The sequence below is a fragment of the Filicampus tigris genome, chromosome 2, assembly GCF_054856515.1.
Source record: "Filicampus tigris isolate MCC_2025a chromosome 2, RoL_Ftig_1.0, whole genome shotgun sequence".
NCBI lineage: Eukaryota > Metazoa > Chordata > Actinopteri > Syngnathiformes > Syngnathidae > Filicampus > Filicampus tigris.
The window spans coordinates 11,473,734-11,499,389 of record NC_141218.1 but is presented as its reverse complement, the minus strand read 5'-3'; the positions used below and the strand labels follow the sequence as shown (position 1 = coordinate 11,499,389).

At 40.9% G+C, this 25,656-nt stretch overlaps 1 protein-coding gene across 2 annotated transcripts in view; it reads left to right on the top strand.

Moving 5' to 3' along the window:
• The window catches only part of slit3 (slit homolog 3 (Drosophila)), a 247,995-nt gene that overhangs the window by 204,368 nt on the left and 17,971 nt on the right, over positions 1–25,656 (top strand). For both annotated transcript variants that reach the window (XM_086016387.1, XM_086016396.1), the window contains 11 exons: positions 1,158–1,229; positions 5,404–5,475; positions 5,551–5,633; positions 5,706–5,786; positions 6,111–6,235; positions 11,552–11,649; positions 16,544–16,683; positions 19,681–19,774; positions 20,453–20,590; positions 21,717–21,957; positions 25,182–25,312. In XM_086016387.1, coding sequence (XP_085872513.1) covers positions 1,158–1,229; positions 5,404–5,475; positions 5,551–5,633; positions 5,706–5,786; positions 6,111–6,235; positions 11,552–11,649; positions 16,544–16,683; positions 19,681–19,774; positions 20,453–20,590; positions 21,717–21,957; positions 25,182–25,312 — 1,275 coding nt within the window. The remainder of the gene's footprint in view (positions 1–1,157; positions 1,230–5,403; positions 5,476–5,550; positions 5,634–5,705; positions 5,787–6,110; positions 6,236–11,551; positions 11,650–16,543; positions 16,684–19,680; positions 19,775–20,452; positions 20,591–21,716; positions 21,958–25,181; positions 25,313–25,656) is intronic.

Here is a 25,656-nt window from a genome sequence, read left to right as displayed (position 1 = left end):
TACCCCTGAAAATAAGCCAGATTTCTACTAATGATAGGGCATTACTGTTTGTATTAAATCACACTAAAATATGATGACCAGCTGTCCTTTTATATTTTACTTTGAAAAATGTTTTAAGGAACCGTGTCAGCCATTTTGGGAGCATTTTGATGAAGTCCTACTAGGGGATTTGCTTAAAAGAGACCCAGTGGTAGCAGGTATACAAGCCAGATGGGCGACGCTAAATCAGATCAGTTTCAGCGATTTACATGAAATTGGGTGACAATGTCTGCCATGGCAGACGCATAAAAAAAGTTATAGTCAAAAGCATTGGAACAGCAAGGTCAATTCCTTTGATTTGATACATACTGAATACATTGGCGTTTCAGAGCAAAAGATGAATGAGAAAAAAAAAATCTGAATTCCAGCTTTCATGTCATGTTATTTACACCTAAATGTGTTAAACGTCTCAGGACAGAGCACATTTTATTAAGTTAACGTATTAAAGTGAATAACATGGAATATTTGGTGGCATAACCCATACTTGCAATAAGTTCATCAAAGACACTGACCTCCCCAGACTTTTACAATATTCATTTGAAAAGCTCTGCCAGGTCTTTACTGCAGCCTCTTTCAGTCCTTGTTTGTTTCTAGAAGTTTCTCACTTCAGTCTCCTCTTCAGGAAGTGGAAAGCATGCACTATTGGGTTAAGGTCCGGTTGATTGACTTGGCCAGTCTGAGACCTTCCACTTTTACTTTATGATGTTGTCAGTGTTTTTTGGGTCATTGTCTTGTTTTTGTTTTTTCTCAGTATATTTGCTGTGTTTTACATTACGGATTGGACTTTTCCTGTGCCTCTTCTACACAGGGCAACACCGCAAATTACCTGCACAAACACCAAAAACGGATATTTCATGCCATTACACAATAGAAAACGATTATATTTTTATTGTGGGCAAGTTCCATCCTCCCAGAAATGCCTCTCCAATGCCGGCGCTAAATTGCCAAGCTTATTTTGCCTACGACAAGGTTCCAGTTATAGAGTAGAGATACCATGATGGCACATGATCTCAAAGAGATGCCATGATGGCACATGATCTCAATAAACAACACATGAATGAGAAATCTCATGTACTTTGAACTAATGCCTGTGACCTTCTCTCTGTTCTCTTCAACAGCATCCTCAGCTACAACCAGATTCGCTGCATCCCGGTCCACGCCTTCCACGGTCTCAAGTCGCTCCGCCTGCTGTGAGTCACAAGCTCGGCCCTGGCGCATCGCAATGCTGCTTCGGAGCTAAATCAAAATTTAATCATGCCCCCTTTGGCGCCGTGCCATGTGCAAAGTATGTCGTAGCCGCCCGCTGGTTTGTTGCGCCGGGCTACCCGTAGAAATAAAAGTGATGAGCTCTCATCATCTGCATGATGCGGCCGCTCGATTCCCGATGCGTCCCTCCGTCATCCGTTCATCCATCCATCCTGCCTTCTGTCCTCTCCTGCCTTCTCACCGCCCACCCAGTGTTGGGCTTGATGAATGGGCCTTCAGTGTGTGTTTCTCCCTCTCATCCATCAGCTTGTCCACCCTCTGTCTCACGACCCAAATGCACAGAGCGCCTTTCTTTTACCGCCATGCTCGTCGTCTCTGTGCTGTTCATTGCTAGCAAATCTCAAATTAATTTGTACGTTTTCCAGTGAGCATGACTGATTTTCAGACAATGTTTTCAGTCGTAGAGGTGCGTAGTCCGTCAATTACAAAATAAAAAGCGCTGTTTGACAACAGTGAACAAATCAACTCGCTTCCCAATCAGCAGCAGTTTGTAAAATAACTAAGGCAGCTTTATTTACGTTGCAGAATTTGTACGCAAAGCAACGAAATGTGCTTCATACGAGCACAGAGACGACACGTAAAAGCATTTACAAAACGCAGCTAACGACATTCAGAAGCAGAAAACAGAATTACAATATATTATGAAAAGAACGTACTTTGGCATTTACACTTATTAACAAAAGTCTTTAAAAACATTTTTTTAAATTTAAAGTAAATAAATAAAAGCACGCTTCTAAACTTGCTAAAATACCATACTGTTAAATTGATTTAAAAATAGTAAGTGAATAATAAATGTATCAAACAATTTATCAAAAAGAGGCTTAAAGGTGCTTAATACCACCACTCCCAGTTGAAGCTCACTGTCAAAGTAAACATAAAATAAAGAGAATTACAAGTTTTGTATTTCAAACACTGTTGCCCTAAGAACAAGCTGCCAGCTTAGTGCTAATAAAATGGAAAATGCCATTGGCATACTAATGCTAACCTTTAGCATCAGTAGTCGCGGTTTTAGAAGCAACGAACACTTGAACACAAATGGTGCAGCAACACGTGTCACATATACATAATATTACAACACTCCCAGGCATATATTCTTTATCCTCTATGAAATTACAGAAGCTTACTGAGTCACTTACAGTAGTAGTAGAAGCAGAGCTGGGCATAAAACAGTTGGGCATAGTCGGAAGCACATTTTTTCCCATCTATGTAATCGTCTGTTTTCGCTAGTGCTAGCTTCCTTTAAAAAAGAAAAAGAAAAAAAAAATTAAATGTGGCTTTATTGGGTTAAAGATGGAATGGATGGAAAGATGATTTGAGATGCAAGTGTTGAGTTTCAAGGGTGGTCCCAAAACAAATTAAAGTTGTATCTCAAGGCACCTCATTAATACGATGGCCTGACTTCATTTGCAGTAGAATCGCACCACATGGCTTCCAAACGTCACTGCAATCAGTAAAACTGATTTTGTGGCATGCGGAATTAATATTAAAGACCCTCTGGCTTCATTACATAGAAGTGTGCCAATAGTTTGTGTCCCATCATTTTCTTTCTGATTGTTTCATCAACTGCTACATCTCAAATCCTCTCCACAAGGCTCTCGGCCACACTGTTACTCGACCCAAACTTTTGAAGTCGCGCACCCCCTTTCATCATCCCGACAGCCCTCTCCGTTTCAGTAACTTCAGATTTTTCACTCTTTATTTCCCTCTTCTCCTTTGCGCCTTATAAAATTAAGGTTATGTGTCCCAGCTACAATTACTTTGCTTATCTTCAGGCAGTTTTGGGCTATAAAGGTGTGATGTTTACACCAGACCGACATTACACTTTGAATTGCGCTGCCCCTCGAGCCCGTTTTGGGTCCAAACAAAGTGCACAGATGTCACGGCAGAGGTAGAGCTACCGAATATGTCCCGGATGACTGCGGATAACACTGCTAGCCAGTGCTAATCTGTGCTAGCACTGCAGCTCTGCGTACCTTGCGGATTTGACGTGATGGTGCTTTCATGTAGTCCAGCAGCCAATTTATGGCCTGACGTTTGCACTCAAACTGGCCAACTGTGCTTAGTCATGCATCAGGCCAGGCCCCGTTCATGTCACATTCAACACACAAATACTACGTGTGATACTTTTAGCCTGATGAGACTTTTAGCTTGACTTCACTTTATAAAACGTTATTGTATTATTATATCTTTTAATGTTTTGTTATATTTTTATAGCATATAGAGTGTGATACACAACTTTTGAAACTAGTATTACTCTTCATTTGCAAAGACATGCAGCCAAACAAGGACATAAAAATAATAGCAAGCAAGCTCTTTGTGTAGGTCTGGGTTTTTTTTTTTTGGAGTCACATCATACTACTGGTATGTTGTATCCAGTTCTGCCAAGGCTTTTTTTTTTTGGGGGGGGGGGGGGGGGGGGGCTCCAAGCTCTCACCTGGCGGACGTTCACAGATTGCTTTCCTTTTTCATCCTCCCTTCCTGTCCTCCTTTCATTTCACTTCATGTTGCCTTGGGGACTGCCCCCGCTTAGCAACCTGTTGCCAGGCAGTCATCACCGTCACACCCTTATTACCTGCAGCACCCCTCTGGACCAAGCAGTGTAGAGAGAGCTATTAGTAACTGACACAAAAACATGTACTGGTGAAGTTTTTGGCGGGCACGCACATTTGTGCAGTAGAGACAGATGTGCAGCATACACTCACGTGTATGTACAGTAATTCCACACAGACATATATACAGTATATTACTCAGAATAGATAGCAAATGTTGTACTCGACGGCCAAATTAGATTTGATTAAAAACAAAGTTAATTATAACGAGACAATTAAACACAAATTTAGTGTATACATAAAATTCTATGCATGGCTCCCTTTGGGCCCTGGCATGAGTCGCCCTTCCCCGCTAAGAACTTGAGTACCTTCATTCACACCAGCAGTTATCTGATGCAATGGCAATGTGCATTTAACTGGGTAACATCCCGAAAATGCATATTCCCTTTGGCTGGTCCAACAGTGTGGCCACTTTAGAGCGCCTTGTTGTTTGACCATGAGTGAGTGCATCTCAACGTAGGGAAGGGTGGAAGAGTGAGAAGAAAAGAATCTGTTTGACAGCTGGTATGTGGACAGGGGCTTCGCTCTGGCATGGCTGTCTTAGAGCGCCTCGTTGTCACGGTGTAGAAAAGCTCTGCTGCGATCGGAGGCTTAAAGGGGAAGTCAACACAAACATTTTATTTTTTTCAAGAATATGATGTATGCAAGCCCACTAGTTGAAACAGGGCATTCTGATAAATATTGCATTTGTGGAATAAGTGTTAATTCACTTGTTTTTAGCCATGTCTGGGGGCGGCCATTTTCTTTTCTGTCGACTGAAAATGACATCACAACTGCTCACAACGACCAATCACGGCTCAGATTCAGCGAACGGATCAGCCTCAGGTCTCAGGTAACGACCAATCGCGGCTCACCTGTTTTCTGCAGCTGAGCCATGATTGGTCGTTATCTGAGCCCTGAGCAACTGTGATGTCATTTTCAGTCGACAGCACTTTTAATTGTGTAAAGCATATTGAGTAACCTTGTGTATGGAATGTTCTATATAAATGAAGCTGACTTTCCTTGCCTATCAAAAGATAATTATTAACACACAGGCTCTCCACTTATATACACCGAGGCACATATGCACACACAGAGTCCTACATTCCGTTCCAGCAGCAACACCGGCTTCATTTCTGTGAACACAAGCTTTCTGTTTACTTTCTTTTTATCTATAAATATTTTAGTCATGTTCCATTATAGACGCGTGTGGTGGTCTTGTGTCGCAGATAATTTGAATAATTTATCGCGCTGAACAAGGCCGTCTGGCAGTCAGTGTGATTTACCTCACATGACGGCTGGGACTCAGTGTTTTTCCGATGAAATTTAACACTCCAATGGGATAGATGAAAAGCATGAAGGTTTCATATCATCTGAATCTACAGGTAGATTCATTTTATGAATCCCTGAGTGGATACCACGCCTCTGTACTGCCCCCTTCCACGCTCATACGGTGCTGCAAAACTTGTGAATCAAGAGAAATTGTTTAATACATACGCTCTTTTCTCAGGACTCTCCACGGAAACGACCTCTCAACTATCCCAGACGGCGCGTTCAACCACCTCACCGCTTTGTCCCACCTGTGAGTACTCGACGAAAGGTGTCGGCAATACCAACGGATTACTGGAACGTTATTAATTTTGTGAAACGTGTGCAGGGCTCTCGGTGCCAATCCCTTGTACTGCAACTGCGACCTACGCTGGCTCTCCCAGTGGGTGAAGGCCGGCTTTAAAGAGCCTGGTAGGAAAAAGTCATACAACGGTAAAATGGTGTATGTGGAATATGTTGTTAAGCACCGCAGTGACTTGACAGGCATCGCTCGCTGCACCGGACCTCCTGACATGGCTGACAGGCTGCTGCTGACCACACCGCTCAACAAATTCCAGTGTAAAGGTAAAAAAAAGGCTCTTTTGAACCCGATTCCTTATTTTTGTTTGTGGACTATCATGAAATATATTCTAGTGCTAATCAACACTTAGTTAAAAAAGGGAGAGTACACTCTTTCACCAGGAAAAAAATGTTCTTATCCGGTTTGTCCAAAAAGACGAGAAAAGCTAAGTGATTATCGGCTGTCATTTTCCATCCCAAAAGAATGATACACTCATGGTTGGGGTTTACCTCTAATTTTAGGAGCTAAATGATTGGGTTTCCACACTAACATTCAGGCGAGAGCTGGCCCATTTTGTTAATTTGTTACCAACTTTGTGTCGTCATCAGGTCCGGTGGATATCAACCTTGTGTCAAAGTGCGCCCCCTGCCTGGCGGAACCTTGCCAGAATAACGGCACATGCGTATCCGACCCATCTGGATCCTACCAGTGCACATGTCCTTTTGGATTTAAGGTGAGATGCGCTGCACACAATACTTGTGCACCTATTTTCATCATACAGTCAAGGGACCGAGCCCTGCGGCAAATAGCGAAAAACTCCCAAGTAAAAAGAAATAAAACAGTCATACGGTAATTGTGTATACTCATGGTTTCCACCATATATGGGCCATTCCACTGAATTTCAAAAGAATCTTACATTTCTTTCCTTCTTTTTCCAACTCTAAATCTGATTATACACATATGGAACTACTCAAAATGTGTATTGGTCAATGTATTCTTTCATGGAACTACTCAAAATGTGTATTGGTCAATGTATTCTTTCATGTCATTGTTTTATTGTAACGAAACTACTTGAGTTACAGGACTGAAAGTCAAGGCCTTTTTTTTTTAGTAGTGAATTACAAAATACATTAAATAAAGCCACATATTAATAGCCTGCTGATACTAAGCTCATTATAGTGACTGAACCAAAAAGGCATACTAAACCAATAACATAAAAAAAATTAGGTACCAGTACACTCAGCCCAAATATTGTTAAATATACAGAAAAATGAATGTTTACTTTAGCCTTCCCATGACTTGCAGAGGAGCTGAATGATGCAACTTTCTGTGGACCTCGTGACTTCCCACTAACAGCCCAAGCTACATTTCACTCTTCCCCAACATGCAAACAGTCTCTCAGTCAAGATGCATCACTTGAATTTACCTCCTTGACACCAATTACTACTTCCCTCTTTGCCAGGGCTTTTGCAATGCCGTGGCATCTTAGAGCATTAAAGGCAGCACAAAAACTGTGAGTAGGTGAACTTCTCGGCAAACAGTCGAAGAAATGTTGTAAAAATGAATAAATGAATAAATCACTTGTTGAATTTGTAACCAGCGACCCACAAACGGGAGTTCACCTTACATTTGTTAGAGAGCCAATTCCCACCCGAATATCAAACCGCGCTACCACAGAATATGACTTTAATCCGAAAATAGAGATATCAGGTGAATCGTGTAATTTGCAGAATTGGATGTACGTGTAGCCAAGGCCCAGATCCTCGACGGATAACCGCGCCGCATAAGCCCGTGGCATTAGCGGTATTATCCGGCTTAGCTCCGTCCGTGCATGCATAATGAATGGAGCCGTTCATCAGCAAAGACACGATGACTGCAGCGGAGGTTCTGACCGACCCAAAGACAAAAGGGGCTGTGCTTATTCTCCTGAGTCTTGTAACTGCAAAGACATGCAAATCTGCTACTGATGAAGGGAAATCTACATTGGAGAGGAGTGTGTATGTGTAAATGTGTTTCAACTCATGTATAATTAAAGCTGCAAGAATATAAATGCCCCCCCCCCCCCCCCCAACACACACACACACACACACTTTTTTTTTTCAAGGAGAATAACAGTGGTTCTCAAACTTGGCTCCGAGGATCCAAGGGAGTAGTTTAGGGGTCCAAAAGATAATTTGCAATAAATTGTATCGTTTTATGTTAAGTGGATATCTACATATCATTAGGCTGATAGCATGGTTGCCCAAGTCCTATTTGAACGTTTTCAGAATCAAGGGGGAAAAAAAAAAATGTAGCAAGTGCTTCAGTATTTTATTTTTATTTTTTTTTTATAACTGTCTTTATTGGACAAGCATATTCATGGAAGGATGTTAACAAATATACTCAATTGAAGAACAAAAACGAAAAAACAAAACAAAAACAACAAAAAATCAGGGGGAATTGGGGGGCTCAGTCGTCACAATCAGGCACAGATGTCAGAGCTTCTATATGACTCAAAAGAGGTGTCCACGTCTTCTCAAAAGCGGTCAGGGAGCCTTTAAGGGAGTACCGACATTTTTCACGTTTTATAGAGAGTAGCAACTCTTTAACCCACCTGTCATGGGAGGGAGGTCGAGGGAGTTTCCAGTTAAGTAATATAAGTCGCCTAGCTAGCAAGGTAGAAAAAGCAAGAACTGTCTGTGAAGCTTTCGAAGTCACTGGATGTAGGGGGGCGCCAAACAAAGCCACAAATGTTTCAGGGGTGATAATCACGCCATAGGCCGTGTTAATTGTTTTGAAAATATCTTCCTAAAATGTGGCAAGCCTGGGACAGGATCAGAACGTATGGGAATGGTCTGCTGCAGACAACTTGCATCTATTACACGCATCGTTTGGAAAAAGCGGAAAAATCTGAGATCATTTAAGATTCGTGTAGTGGGATTTGTGTACGACCTTGCACTGTAAAAGTTGAAGAGGAGTGCACTAAGTGTAACACCCGTTGCCAATACTCGTCGGGTATCGAAGTACCCGATTCCTTTTCCCAGGACTCCTTTGGACTGGAAGGTGGGCCTGCTACCGCAGTGCCAATAAGAAAGTAAATGTTAGAAATCAGCTGGGGTTTTTTTCGGGTCGAGAGATAGTAACGAATCGATCAAAGTTTCAGGAGGACGGCTCGGGAATATGGGATTCTGTGACTTAACAAAATGACGCGTCTGAAAGAACCTGAAGAGGTGAGAGTTGGGTAAACTGAATTTCCTAGAAAGCTCGGAGAAAGACATAAAGGTCCCTTGTTCATAAAGGTCTTTGAGCTTCGCTACGGCTTTTGTCAGACCAAGCCCGGAAGGTCACATCTGTACACGAGGGCGAAAATAGATGGTTGCTTACCATAGGTGCTAAGTCTATGGTAAGGCTTTATAGAGACCCAGGCTTTTTCTGATCTGAATCCCAATTCTAATCGTGGCAATTACAACCGGAGTAGAAGAAAGGCTAGAGATGGTCAAAGGGAGTGGGGAACAGACCAAAGAGTGAAGAGAGATTTTAGAAGACCCAGTTTCCATATCTACCCACATGAGGCGTGTGCTATCGTCTTTGCTACCAATCCAATATAAAAGTTTGTGAGTATTGCCGGACCAATAGTAGTGGAACATATTGGGCATTGCAAGACTCCCAAGAGCTTCGATGAGATGCAACACCGCCATGCTAATACGTGGAGTTCTATTTCCCCAGACAAATGAGTTTATCAATTTATCGAATGATCTGAAGAAGCCCTTCGTAATGAGTACTGAGATATGCGTAAAAAGATGTAAAAATTTGGGCAGAATGACCATCTTAACCAAGTTTACTCTGCTAGGGATGTTGGGAGACCAGTCCATCTATCAAAGTCAGATTTGCATTTCTCTACAAGGGGGGGAAATCTTTTTAGCAAAAAGGTGGTTCATTGAGTTGGCAATATGCACCCCCAGATACTTGAATCCTTCTGAAGCATACTTGAAGGGAAAAAAAGACTGGGGTATAAGTTTGGCAGAGGTGTTAATCGGAAAAAGTTCACTTTTGTGAAAATTAAGTTTATAGCCCGAGTGTAATCCAAACGTATGTAATATTCCGAGGACCACTGGAAGAGAGGCAGCCGGGTTGGACACATATAAAAGGAGGTCATCGGCATATAATGACAATTTATGAACCCTGCCAGCTTGGGTAATGCCCTCAAACCTACCCACCTGTCGCAACCAGATGGCCGAGGGTTCAATCGCTATGGCAAAGAGGAAGGGAGACAGAGGACAGCCTTGTCTAGTCCCTCTGAAAAGGGGGAATAGGGCAGACCGGAGACCATTTGTAGAGACAGGGCCTACTGGGCAAGTATAAAGCAGTCTAATCCATGATATAAATTGTGAAGTAAACCCGACTTTCTTTGATACGAAAAAAAGAAAACGCCACTCCACCCTGTCGAAGGCTTTCTCCGCATCAAGTGAGACAATCAACTCTGGAGGACTTAAACTGGGAAAACAAACTATATTTAACAGTCTTCTCGTGTTGTGAAATGAGTGCCTCCCCAGCATGAATCCTGTTTGATCAGGAAAAATTATGCTTGGTAGGATCCTTGCACACCGTCTTCAACGGTGTGCAAGGATCTTTGAAAGTATTTTCAAATCTACGTTTGAAAGTGAAATGGGTCGGTAACTCACACAAAAGTGGATCTTTGTCACTTTTCAGCAAGAGAGAAATTGAGGCCTCCAACATGAGTATTTTTTATTAAGTTGATAACGGTAAATTAAAAAAAGCACTTGTGCAGTTATGCTACGAGACTAACAATATGTCAAATTAAATAAACATAATAAACCGATTAGCCTTAGCTTTGGGCCAATGTAATGTTTTGATTGTGACGACATGACATAAACCTGACATCCCTGCATGAATAAAGTTGGGGTGGTTTCAGCACAGAAGTAGTATTACGGGAATGAAGTGCTGTTTTTTCGAGAAGAAAAGTTGGCCTTTTTTTTTCTTACATTTTTTTACAATATAGTCCTGTTTTTTGAGAAAAATACATCTTTTCAAAAGGTCACTTGTTGAAATATTATTTTGTTCCCTCGTTAAGTTTGACTTTTACAAAATACATATTTCGTCTCCTCATAGTACAACTTTTTATCCTTCAAGAAATGATTCTATTAGGGGTGTGCAACTCTCCAATAAAAGACAATTCAATATGTATTTCGATACAGTGGATGCGTTTCAAATCAAGGACGGTTTGATTTTAAAACGGAACGATTCAATGTGGGTTGATTCAGTGGAATTATGATTCGATTCAATGTTATGGTATCAGTTTGAGAGGGTAAGATGCAATGAGTTGTCATTTTATAAATAATGAAATATTCTAAAACGTTTCTTTGTTAAATGCATTTACTCCTTGCGGGAAATGTCAACATTTCACAGAGCAGCATCTTTCACTACCCCAGGCAATTGCAGTTACCCGCCTGCAATTTTTGTTCTATCTTCAGGCTACATGCATGCATCAGAACTGAATTTTGGGGTTCCAATTTTGAAGCCCGCAAAAGGGTTATTCATTTTCATTCACTGCCATTGTTGAATTTACTTGTCTTTTCACAGCCCAGCCATTCGATCCCAGGATTTTTTTTTCTAATTTTCTCAAAAGTTGGGTGAAAAGAGGGTCTGAAAATGTGAATGAGTTAGAGTTTCCATTATCCACATATTCACACTTTTACAGATCTTTGTATATGAATGCACCTCTTATAACCACTGCGCTTATAAAAGGAGTACAAAGGCCCTTGTCAAAGTCACAGACTGGAAAATGGTATGTTTGGGTGCACATGAGTGTTCCTAGGGTATGCACTGAGACAATGTTAATTAAAACTCGTCAGAAAAATCCATCCATGTGAACAAAGAATAGGAAATGATGACGACAGAGTGGAAGATGATGATGCTGTGATGTTAGCTATCTTTGAAGTGGCCTGCTGAAGACTGGAAAAAAAAACAAACATTTACCCACTCGTTACACATTTCTGTCATTATATCCTCTTTTATGTTTTTATCGTTTTTTTTTTTTTGTCTTCCTCAGGGTCAGGACTGCGAAACGGCCATTAATGCCTGCATTAGCTTCCCCTGCCTGAATGGAGGGACGTGTCACCTTCATCCGGGCCTTGAAGACCATTTCAGGTACCAACTTGATCACCTAAATAAAAATTGAACATAAAATATAAGGCAATTGAAAATAGATTATAATGTTAATAAAAGTAGACACTAAAGGGTTGATGTCTCATGCTGTGTTGAACACAAAGGGAAAAAAAATGGGTTTTAAGTAAAGGGAAGTCAAAAGTGCCAAGGCAGTCAGTGAAGGAGGCCAGAATAGAAATGTTATGCTCCCTCTTGCGTGTTCCAGTTAGGAGGCAAGCAGCAGCCAACTGGAGATGCTTGAGGAGCTGACGTCAAAGTAAAATGCATGACAATCATCTGTCTCAAGTATGATGATGGCATGAATTCAAGTTTGTTTCTTGATGATGCACAGGAATATTCATCACAAAAAAAACATTTCCCAAAAGTATTTTCAAGAATTTGTAAAGTGTGTCGGTTCACCTTGAAAAAAAAATTCACTTAAAAGTTCATTTTTAGGATGCAGCACTGCAAGCAAATAAGCTAAAAGTTATGAGGAAGAAAGATTTGTGAAGTAAACCAAAACGAGTGTTTAAGTACATTGGATGTAAAATGAAGGTAATCTCATCATAGAGGAGTGCATCACTCAAGATGACAACTTTGACCTTGTGATGCGTTTTATTGCCTGAGTGGAAGGTGGTTGGGGACGGTGAAGACACAGATGAGAAAAGCTTCTATTGAGCTTCTCTCTGACCTGAACCACCGCTCAAAAATGTCCTCGACTTCTGTCAGTCGTCATCGTCAGTCAGTCCCCCTGGAACGCTTTGACATAAATCCGTCAACGCCGACTTTCCAAATGGTTATTTATCACTTGATGCTGACGTCACCGCCGATATTCTCCTGTCGCTGCTCGATCCGCTGAAGGTAACATGAGCGCAACAATAGCCACCCTGGCTTGCATCAACGTCCAACGAAAGGGCTTCCTTGGCAGCAGGCATCGCGGCCACAGCCTTGCAGGATGGAAACGAAAAGTTTTTTTTAATTTTTTTTTTAAGATAGCCTGTAAATCAGATACGCAATAATAGTCTCATGGCCCCAACAGTTTTGACATTTTTTAGCAGATGTGTAACACAATCCAACAATCAGTCATCTATATATATATATCCAGAGGAGGTGTACTCGATGGCTTTCCAACATCGCCTCGGAATGTATCGTCATTGGACACCTCATTAGGTACACCTGCACATTCGCATGAGAGCCAAAATGAGAACTGTGAAAGAAATAATCTTTTACAGTGATCATGTTAAGCCCGCCGCACACCGAGCGGGAGGCACAACAGGAGATGAGAACAAAATGGGAAACAAATGAATTTTGAAAATTTGAGTTTTTTTTGGTGGAGGAAATAATGTTGGAGATGTTTTTGTGCGTGATCGCCTATAGAAACTTTGGTCAAAAAACACCTTCATATTAAAGTAAAACGATATAACGTCATTATTTCTCAACGTTCACCTCGACCCTTTTGCCTTGTACTTGGGGAACCCACTTTTCTGATTGGATGATGAGTTTCAGTTAAAAAATATCCAGGCTCATACAGGCCCAAATTCCAAGACATCAATGGGTCAAAATGACGGTGATGTTTCAAACGCAGAAACTTGCCCTTAAACAAATCAGGTATGGGCAACTGGCAGCCAATATGTTTTCCATGGGAAATGGGGGGTGGAAATCCTGTCAAAAAAATTGGAGAAAATCCAAAATGTGAAAAAAGATTTTAAATAAGAAAATAAAATCTGAATATGCAAATCCACAGGTGCCGAATAGTGAACTATAGTTTGAAGTTGTAATATAATCAATCACAGCAATATGGCAGACATGTTTTTGTTGTGCTTACACTGGGTCTTATACTGCCCTATTCTACAATGTGAGTAGGCCTAATATTTTTTTGTCAGAGTTGAAATGGCATGCAGGATAAACATAGGACTTCAATAATGTGCAAATTTTGAGTGAGTTGGTTATTGTGAAAAAAAATATCTAAAATGAGTTCTTGCACTTAATTTTCCACTTTTTTAGGTTTCTTGTTTTTGTGCCATCCTTGAATCGCAATATTCATGCAAGAGAGCCCTTTGCATAAGGTTATTTTGTCGCTCGCTTCCAATAATTTGTTGTTGGGTTCGGATAGTGTATTTCTATACATGAACTGAAAATGATCCCAAATGAAATAAGAGCATGAATTTTGCACATATATGCACAAATATTTTGTCCATATTGAGTTAGGAAGTGCATGGTCCTATGTGGCCCCCAGCAGCACTGATGAAAAATTGTGTCCCCGCCAGTATTTAAGTTGCCCATCCCTGCTCTTGATCGTCATGAAGTGTGACTATAAATTGAATTTGCCATTGGCTGGCGACTAATCCAGGATGTTTCCCACGTCTGGAGGATTGATGGCTAGTTTGCAGTAGTGTGCAACTGCGCTGCCGTCTCCTATGGCTCCCTCTCTCTAGAATGTCCAACCGTGTCGCACACACGTGGCATACAAGAAGACAAGTGTCTTCTCGGAGAGCCCTTTGGCCTTTCAAAGGTTTCAATATGCATGTGGCCTTTAGCGGCCCTGGGCGCTAATGATATCCTGGCTCCTTTTACCCTTTTACAGAATGCTCTCCTAATGTTGATAGCAGCTCAGGTACACGCCTGTGTCCTCTCTGGCCGACCTCTTTGACATTATGACATGTTTTAAAATCCTTTGGGGATATTCGATAAGTCCAATTAGTTGCGCAACTCTGCGGGCAGAAAGACTCGTTTATTAAAATGTCAACGCTGGGATCTTATTGGTTCTACAGATGTTGTATTTTTCCCTTCTTAAAGTTCTTCCTTTTCTACGATAACTCTCGATTTTAGTGCACCGTCGATAATCCTTTATTCACCTCCGCTCTTCTCGTGTAGAAGAGTAATTGTTCTTACAGTTGAACTTCATACCAGATCCATGCTCATATTTACTGTTTGCGGTTGGTTTTGTCCATATTTTGGAAACAATATTTATCGGAAATGGTTACAAGTATTAGGTAATACTCAGCAATGTTAACTGTCATTGAAGTCAGAAAATTGTTTCAATTTAATTGTCATTTAAAATGCTATTCTCTTTTCTTTATACATCAGAATCAATCCTAGTTGCTTGTCATGTTTTATTTCAAACAGTCCAAAGCAGTCGATCTCAAGCCCTTTACACCAAGTACCACGTAAGAAAATACAGAGTGCTCAAAGTACCGCCAGAGGGACCAACGTTCAACTATAGTAGCGTAGTGGATCTAAGTGTTCATGGAAAGAATACTACTGCAAGTGACTAACATAAATGCATTTTTAACACGGTGCCTAAATATAGGAAAATTGTGCCAAGAATTTCAACACAACTGAACTGATCTTGGGCAGTGATTCTTTCAAGTAGCACTACTGTAAGCCGAAGTGCCAAAAGGGGTACTAGTACCACACCTGGTGAAAAGCATCTGTGTTAAAGTACACCTTTTGTTTTTCAGTGCAACATGAAAAATGTTTTATATTATACAGTACATGCAAATAAGACAACATTTGTCTATTGGGTTTTCCATTTCTAAACATTAAATTGTTTGAAATGTTACCTTATAAATTCACGACAACCTCCCTACTCTCACACCGACTTTAAACCGTCAAACCCTGCTCGTGTTTCAAACGTAATCACAGTGTTGGAGGGGAAAAAAAATTCCTTGAGAAAGTGGCGAGTGGGAGAGAACATCTTTAAAGAGTGAAAATGGGTGACAAATGAGCAGGTGCGAGTACAGCAGCAACACGCGGGAAGTGTCTCGCTGGAAGGCTGCCTTCATGTGTGTGCGGGTTACGGGTTGTGAAGTGCCACTCACTTGCTTGGGGATGACCTTGCTTGTAAAAAGTCCTTTTCATCCAATAAAAAAGTAAGTCGACTTGATGAAGTGTGAGAGACAAAATGCAGGGATGAAGAGTGAAGAGGGTGGGCGAGCTGCTGAGTGCAGCTGTGGTCAAGAAAATGCGTGCGTGTGTTGTGCGGAGGGGATTAAAAGTGTGTGAGATACAAGGGGGAGGAATACAAGTTGCAGCCATCAAGGGGGGAAAAAGTGAGGCGGGTCAAACGAAGGTGAAGATGATAGAGGGAAGCAGGCAGGTGAAGGAGGATGTGGGGGAGGCAGAAGATAAGTGATTGTCCCAGAGTGGGCGGAGCACAACAGCCGTGGCAACCAATTAGAATCACACAATTATCTCTGCCTTTGAATGGTCAGTTTGCTTTGGGCCCACGTATATAGGTGGCAAATTGTGGGGGAGTGCTGTGATGTCTGATGTTCCTCTTTCAAACCCCATCAACAAATAAACGGTCAATTTGGTCACATTTTATATGTAATTAATGAAACGGCGAGCTTATATACAGATAAATGAACGATAAAGAACACAACCGCTATGGATTTATTGCGATGAATATGAATCAAAAAAGCCTTTTGCAGAGAAAAGGCCTCACTGGTACAGAAACGAACATAAACAAATGATAATACATCATATTACACATAATATAGTTATAGTTAGTGGAAACATTTGAGCAATTGAGAGTGAAATAAACACTGGTGATATTAAGTATCAGCAGAGGAGGGACATGGACACATCCGTAAATAAATCACAAATAAAAATTAATGTACGATGCTGTAGCTCAGCTCCAAAAAAAATACTCGATAAGGTTTAGTAGTGTGTCCTAATGTCGGGTTTTACCTTTAAAATTAAGACCAGATTAGATTCCTCGATGTAAAGGCAGAGTTTTTGCTTTGGATTAAATTGCATCATGTTGCTACGTTTTTTTTTGTTTTGTTTTTTATAACTGCAGTGACCATATGTTTGGTTTCAAGCCAGGATAGTGACTTATTTTTATTTCAACTTTTACTCAATGTAGCCTAATCTCAATAATTTTGCTACGCAGCTGCGTGTGCCCGCCAGGCTACGAGGGCCAACGCTGCAAGGTGAACCCGGACGACTGCGAAGACAACGACTGCGAGAACAATGCCACCTGCGTTGACGGCATCAACAACTACACGTGTGTCTGTCCGCCCAACTACACAGGTGGGAGGACACACCCCAACCTCTGTGTACGCTAAGTCGAGGTCACCACCAAGAACTGGGCCTAATTTGGCCATTTTTCTAGAATTTTCCATCATTCCGTTCAAAGTCAACAAAGGCCAGATTGCCAGATGACTCTAAAAGATTATCCTGAGCGACATCATGACGTGGGGTGTGATAAGAGTGTTTTTTGCTCATCGATCAAAATTCGGCATTGATTATTGTAAATATTAAACCTTTTTTATATTGACGATTATATATAATGTATGATGTTAAAAATTAGTACATATGAACACCGCTTATTTCAGTTACACTGTTTACATAACTGATGCACTCATCACACTTCAGCATGCTTACCCCATGCAACACTCTAAAAACAATTATGTTAAAAATAACACAATTTTGTGTCAAAAATGGACCGATTCACTAATTGGGGCAATTTGACACACCTTGCATTATTTTGTACAAAACAGCCCAATTTTGGGGGTATGTATAAAACTACCCATTTTTGGGGTAGTTTTGTGCAAAAGCAACCCAGAAATTTGGGTCAAATTGACCCAAGTAGTAAATCGATGCATTATTGACCCAAAATTGTGTTCTTTTTAACAACTGTTTTTAGAGTGAAGAAACAAAAGCCATGTCAGGATATACCCTTCCACAGCATAGCGTAGTTTGAAGCTAATGGAAATGTACTGCTTGGTGGAAATGTGTCTAAAGTAAGTGAGTGACTTTTAGGTCACTTGGGCTGTTTCCCCCCCCTGAGAGTCCCTGCTCAACTGCTTACTCAAACAAAAATGGCCATTTCCACTTTTTGCCGGTTGGTGAGTCCGTAACGGACAGCCGCTCGCAGTGACCCCCACGCTGCTCCTGAAGGAAGTTTGGGGCAGCAGAAGAGGGAGCGAGTGTGTGTGTATGTGTGAGGAGAAAACATAAAAATGTCATCGAATGAAAAGAGGTCAAGAAAGGGGTTGATAAAGTGAGGAAGAAAGATATGTGAGAGAGGTGCTGAAAGTGGGAGGGAGAGTTAAGCGACGCCAGATGCTGAGTAAGGAGTTAAGTTTTTTTCTTTGTTAGCTTGACACTGTCCTCTAAAGTACACACGCACACACTCCTATACTACTGAACCTCATTCAAGACCCACGCATAGCGTCATTACATTTGCTGGCATGCAAAAGCCTCTCACGCTGCCAGCCACCTTTTTACACAGACAAAGCTGGCCCATGGTTCAGTGGCCTGTGAGCCAATCATCAGTTGTCGCTTTAAGAGTTTGCTTACTCACTCAGCCTTCTCCAACCCAGCCAACAGAGCAACGGATTACAGTGGAACCTTCCATGCAAAGCTTACAGTGATGCTGGTTGATTGTGAAACCCATTTTCCCCATACGACATAACGAATGTAGAAATGATCGGTTCCAGCGTCACTATTATAAAATACGAATCGTTTTTTCAGCAAATTACTGAGCACGGGTTGGAATTTGTGAATAGCGAAATGCGAATAGGCAGGGGTTCCCTGTAGTTAAGTCAAAATGACAGAATGTGTGTGGGAAAACGTGACCACGTAGTCTTACACCGTGACCCAAACTAGTTCTTTGCGGGTCATTTGTAACCTCAAGCCTTGTATATTTATTCCGACGTAAACCAAACCTTGTATTTGTCTTACCTAGCTTTACTCCTGGAGTGGACCTGCTATTGAGACTTGTAGAACACCACGAGGTTACTACAGTAAATCCAGGCAATTTTCAAATTCATGTAAATTATTCTGTAAAAATGTATGGACACAGTAAAGAACCTTGTGGAACACCGCCAATATCTTTCTATAAGGAGTCCTCGTTTAGGACAAAACAAGCTATTGTGTGAGTTTTAATGTGCCATGGTCTTATCACTAAGATACACAAACTGGTACCCTGCTTCAGCTTTTTTCCAGTGGAAGAAATCCTCCTCCTCTCGTATAAAGCCGACATGCTCAACAAAACAAATGTCAGTCTTTTAGTGTGATGTCACCAGATTGGAAAAGGTCACATGGTCAGCGAGAGTTAAGCCCATCCAGAGATGTCAAACACATGACGATCAGCATGTCGTTTGTGAAGTAGACACTTGAAAGTGGGGGCTTTACGGAAAGGTCAAGGGGGCCCTGATACTTAGCGAGGACGATCCCACCGGGACTGTGAAGATCTAGGTTGAATTTCCTGTGGATTTTGGTGCTAGTGTTGTTTTCCTGTCACAGTCTGTTAAAAGAATCTGGTTCACAACTTGTATACCAAGTAATGTGTATTTTTTATATTTGATTCTTCAAAAGTAATCATGTACTTCATGCACATTTTACGCCAGACCTTTTCATCTAATCTGTAGACAAGATTGTTATTGTTATTTACTGGCTATATATGAACTTATTTTGTGAATTTTGGGTGACTATAGGAAAATAAAGCAGTCTGCTCAGGAAAGCTAAGCACTAAATATGAATTATGTATGAAAAGATGAACATTTTCCTTTGGTTTTTGCTCCGTGTTACTTTGCTCCATAGATACTTATTTTGTCAGATGTCGGCATTAATACACATTTCTAACTTTGTAAAAGAGCCTGACTCTGATGGATGTTGATATCAAATCACTACTTTCTGTTGTTTCCCGCTGATTCCAGAGGGTAATTTACCAGCGAGGCTATAAAGGTCTTGGGAAAAGGCTGGTGGAGACAGACATGGTGGGAGTTAAGGGGGGGGGGGGCTGCGTCAGGATTAGATTAAAGCAGGCACAGAATGAAGACGAGAGTTTTAATAGCGTCGGAACGAGATAGAGGCACATAAATTAGACCTTTTTCCCACCCGTTTTCTGTCTATGAATGTCTCCCCTTTGATTTATGCCCTGCTTTTATGTTAACAGATGTTGTAAAGCTTAGACGGTTCGGCCTTAATCCCTCACATCGCATCGCAAATGTTTGTCCATGCCATATTTTACTCCCATCTCCTCGAATATGAGGTCATATTCCTCCCTCTCGCTGTCACCAGGTGACCTTTGCGAGGAGGTGCTGGATCCCTGCCTTCCGGGTTTTGACCCCTGTGAGCACGATTCCAAGTGTGTCCACGTCGGTCGCAGTTACAGGTGAGTGACGGAGGGGGTAGGGAGGAAAAAAGATCCCGTGGGTGAATCGGAAGGCTGTGCAAAACTAAGTACTGTAAATAAATAAATGAACTTTGAAGGGCACCTTTGATCATCCCAAAAATATCTGATCGGTTCATCCTTGAGGCAAAGTCGATACTGAAATTCAAGAAACTCCCTTGAGGCTTTCCTGGGATGATATGTGGAAATGGGAAATATCCCAAATAGATCTGTGTTAACATATGGACAGTTGGACACCCTCTTGAAATAATAACCTAAATCATATTTTGAAAAAAAAAAAATATAGGAGAAAAAAAAAAAAAGGTTTTGCCTTAAACATCTCCAGGATGCTTGGCCAGTGGCCACCTCTGGTGAAATCGGCTGCATCCTTAGTTAAACAGATCGCTCAATTGTACCCCTGAAATGAAAGTACTTATTAATGTAAGTAAGTGGAAAATTACTTGGGCCATTATTTTAGGAAAGTCACAATATTAACAAATGCGCTCATCAGATTGGCAATAGAAGTATTTATTGATGGATGACCTCTAGCAACTTTAGGATACACTTTTCACCATGCCTGTAACAATTAATAGTTTTGAAACTATCATGTTAGCTTTGTATTGAGTTTTGTTTATGAAATTTAGTTCAGTAAATCAGTAAAATGACGGCCACATTTTGCAGGTGTGAGTGTTTGCCAGGCTATGTGGGCGATTTCTGCGAGCAGGACTACAACGACTGTCTGGAGAACAAGTGTCAGCATGGCGCAGAGTGCGTGGACGCCGTCAACGGCTACACGTGCGTGTGCAAGGAGGGCTTCAGGTAAGCGCCGCAACCTATTAAGAGAGATGAGAGCTACACACACACACACACACACACACACACACACAGCTGAAGGAGACACAGATGGCCATGGCACCACTTGACCGCCTTTAAATGACGTTTGTGTGCATGTGACAGATGCAGTATACTGTATTTACAGCAGAGGCAAGAGCAGCCTTGTGAAATTCCTGTGATGTTAAAGGAGGAAACTTGTCAAGGAACATATGCGAAATACATCAGGATCATTTGGGTTTTTTTTTTAGTTTTGTCGAATGAATGGGGGATGGGGGGGCTAAATGCAGCATCAGTCCTCCTCCCAAAAAACGTATTTCCTGTGAATTCTGTTGAATTTTTATCCTGACATTAGTCAAAATGTTGTGTCATGTTTATTTATACATTTGTATGTTATTTACTATACATATCATTGATGAGTATGATGGCAGTGAATTCAATTAAAAATTGTTTTTAAAAAAATAAATAAATAAATAAACATACCTTTGCCTCAAAGTCAGCTGGCTTAAAGCTAACGCACAATCAAAAATGCTATAAACCAGCTAGCATCTTTGTGGTGGTGTTAGAATGCTTCAAGCGATGGATATTTGAGCACAAACTGCAGCAACACATGTAGAAGTCAATATGATAATACTCACAGGCATATATTCTTTCTCCTCTGCGTGCTATTTTCTCTATTTTAAACAAACACATTACAAAATCTTTGTTTTTTGAGGGGAGGCTGGTCTGAATGAAAGGCATTTCCCTTCATTTTAATGGGGAAAAATGATGAGTGGCACAAATATTTTACGTTACAACAGTAACAGTAATGTAACAGTCTAAACGTAGTAACATTAGCATTTAACAAATAGTCATTAAAACAGCTATATAATCACAAAATGTTTAATAAAATAAATACATGGAAAGGATTCAATTGGAAATATTTTCAAACTTCACTTTAACCAATCTTTCCAAGACATGTAGCTGTGAAACCGAAAGACACAAGCAGGTTCATATACGTGTATATGTCTATAAAAATATTTTTTAGCTTTAATTTAGGTAATTGCATAACATTCTGAAGATGTCAAAGTTGAATTTCTGAAACATCCCTTTCACGACGTCCTTGTCCTTCCAGTGGCTTGTTCTGCGAGAATCCCCCGCCCATGATCTTGCTGCAGACCAGCCCGTGTGACCAGAGCGAGTGTCAAAACGGCGCCCAGTGCCTGCTGGTGGCCGGCGAACCCGTCTGCCGCTGCATGCCCGGCTTCTACGGCAACAAATGCGACAAGATGGCTACCGTTCACTTCCTGGGGCGAGAGGCGTACGTGGAGCTCCAGGGTGCAAAGCTACGCCCCAATGTTCACATTTCATTCCAGGTATGCTTGCATTTAAAAACCAAAATGGTTTATGTTCTGAATACTCTTGTTTTTCTTTTATGGTTTTGATAGAGTATTTGAATTGGATGTTTATTTACATTAACAATGTTTTCCTTGGAAAAAATGTGTTTCAGTGTTCATAGTCAAAGGGGAACTTTAAAAAAAAAAAAATCTGCAGCAATTTTGAAAAACATGAAGAACATATGTTAGACGTCCTCCAATTATTTAAAATCGTGTTGTTGTTTTTTTTAATGTGTAATTGTGTTTTATCTTTTTGAAATGATAACCTACTATAATATTTCAAATTTATTCATTGAACATCCTGCGGTCTAAATTGACTGTTTTAAAGTTTAAAAATCCCAAATTACAAAATGAACATTAAATTAACTGAATTAAATGAACGGAACTTTTTTGCCTATTAATTCGTAGAAGTAATACAATATGAATAACCCATTATCCAATCTTTTAAAATCATGAATTTTATAATTGATTGTTTTCAGTTTTTTCATTAAAATTATAATGGATTGTTTTAATGATTTATATTAACGGTCATCTTGCGTGTCATACTTTGTATCAAAATTCTCCTGCTGGCCTTATTTATTATTTATTTTATTTTTTTACAAAACAAAAGTAGAATATGTATAATCTACCTACATTACATCTAATTCTTAAAAATTAATATATTTGAAGATGTTATATTTATGAAGAAAATGTTTATTTTAAAATGTATTCATTACCCATCATGTTACGGTTCATTTTTCAATGAGTTTTTTACATTATAAAAATTGCTATTTGAAATGGAATTCATAATGGAATTTTTATTTTCCTGCTGGCTTTTATTATTTCACTTTCAATAAATGTCATTGGGGGAATGATTAAACTACAGCAGGTCGCATGGATCCCTGAATATTATTGCTGTACGAGAGAAACGAACATAATAGAGGACGGTTCAGTTGTGCAATGTGTAAAATATAAAATGTAGCTTTGAGACTCTCAAATTGAATGTACATCTGCGTCAAAGACCTCGCGCGCACACACGCATACACACACTTTACATCGCAGTTTCCACTGTGGACTATTCTGGACATCTGAAAGTCGAATCCCAATTGAGGCGTATTTTCCTGCTTCCTTTTTTGAATGTGCGAGATCATCCAACGAAACAGACAGAAAGCATAAAAGTAGACCACTTATGTTTAACACCTGTGCGAATGTGAATGTGTGCTTCCACCTTCCCGCCAGCAGCTTTTCACTTTTCAATGCCAAAGCTGTTAAATCCGCACCAAAAGTCCTCCACTGTGAGAGGAAAATGGGGAAAAAAAAGGAAAGTGCATTGACAGCCCTTCATAAATCACTCTCTACTTGTTCCCTTTTTAACACTTCTCCCACTCTCTTTTTCTCGTTATCATCCAACCTTTGTTCATATCTCTATCTTTTCTCTCTCACTCTCTCTCCCTGTCTTCTTTCCAGCAGCTTGTTAGCAGCTGTGGACTTGGCCGAGCTCCACGGTAAAGCTGCAGTGTTAAGTGCTTGGCCCCCCGCAACCACATGGCCACCTGTTAGGTTACGTGACCGCTATTTCCCCGGCGGCCACAGCAGCCCAGTTTGCCCGAAACGTTGGGTGACGAGGGATTTTAGGTCACTTTTTTTCTCCGTATTCATCTTAAGTTTTCTCACGATCCAGCATGGTATTAATGACGGGCTATGGGTGGATAGGAGGGCTGCAGCTATTTTTAGAATCAAGTATTCTACCGATTAAGTTAGTTATTCGACTTTGCATTATTAGGCAAAATAACGCATGTGAGTTATATGTATTTTATTGGTATCCTTACTCATGTCCTACTGTAGTATCTGTAATATCTATGACTTTGAGCATGTAAGGGTTTATAAGGCATGGCCTCGCCTGGGGAGGGATGTGGGTGTCAACGAATTGGAGTGTAGAGATGGCTGGCTGTATAGGCAGGATACGCTTTGAGTGACTCAGCGCGAGTTTCCATTGGCAGCTCATGTATGAATGTGCTTATTATGTGGTTGTTTTCTTAGTGTTCGTTCAATCAAGCAAACGGAAGTGCACCGATGACTCCGCTGCCCTTGACCACTTGCGGGGGCATTACCATACATTCTAACTAGCAATGGTTGGCTATATGAAATTAACAAATAAAACATCAACATGCTCCTTTGTGTTGACGATCACTTCATCTTTCCTGTTGAGAGTGAAATGATCCAAAAATGTGAGTTGTGTCTTTTACCGACTCTTTAATCCTGGCTCGCCGGCATCGTGCCAACTTAATATCTACACGGTGTGGTGCATGTGACTCCAGTAACATTAGTCTCTGTGGACAGATTATTCTGCCAAGCTTTGAGGCAGAGATTTTGCCTTGACCCTCTTTTGGAGAAGTGTAGTTAGAAGCGTGCTCCCGGAACATATAAACTCATAACTCCAAAATTGAGTATGTACTGTAGCTTGTGTAGCCTGACTTCGCCCACTTTGCCCTTTCTCTGCCCGCACAAACACCCCCACGCACGTGCATGCCAGGATGCCGAGGCAGCTACATACATTGCTAGCATGACTTGCTCGGGGCAGAGTACTGCCAGAAATACAACTAATTCCAATTCCTTCATTTTGACTTTTGCTACTAACCAGAGTTAAGAAGGTGACCAAGAAACTCTAATTTTGTTTGCTATAGCCTATGTGTGTCCCCATGAACCACAGTGTGCAGCAAAGTGTGTGGGCAAATGATTGACGCATCTATTGGTCACGACTTTTGCCTTTATAGACTGGTTGCTTAGTTTTATTCACACTGTGATAACTTCAGAAATAATTAACCATTAAATTAGAGGCATAGGACGGGGCCAGAAAGTGATAAAAAAAGAATAAAGTTTTAACATAGATGGGGTTTTTTTTGTTACTGTTTTGTAAAGGGTTAGCTTTTCCTACAATTTCCACCTTAATTCCCTTGAGAGCATGTCCAGAGATTAGAGACACACTTGTTATCTCTGTGTGGGAGGTTTTGGGGGGCTTTTCATCTGCTGGGCAGCCGTGTAATTTAGAGTGTTTTATTCAATTTGTGCACACTGGACCATTATTGACGCAAATTATCTCAGTGGCCGTACATTATCGAGCGGTTTGTCCTGTCACACGTGGCAGATTTTGAGCGCCGCGCTGACAGAATAATACATGAGGTACCGGAATGATGTCTAAATCTTGTTGTGCGTCTCCCCCTCAGGTGGCCACTGAAAAAGACAACGGTATTTTGTTGTATAAGGAGGACCACGACCCCCTGGCTGTGGAACTGTACCAAGGTCACATACGACTCATCTATGACATGGCAAGCTATCCCCCCACTACAGTGTACAGGTAGGATGCACATACTTATGATATTAGTATTTTAACAACCCTGCCAAGTTTAAACGCTAAAACAATTAGTATGTAAACTGAGGCTACCAAGCCACCGTTTCTGCTCTGCAACGCTGAATGCATCAAACCACACGCCTCGCTGAAACATGGATGCTACTTTTGTCTCAACATTCAACTACTACGTTCAAATTTCCTATGCCTACTCATCCCTACATGTCTTAGCTGTGAAAAAAAGCCTACTGTAGCTGGAATTTATTCTTGCAACGAAAGGCGCTAGCCACCAGCTAGCTGGCAAACTAACAGGCTTTCCGGGAACCTCTCAGCAAGATTGGTGGCCGGCTCAT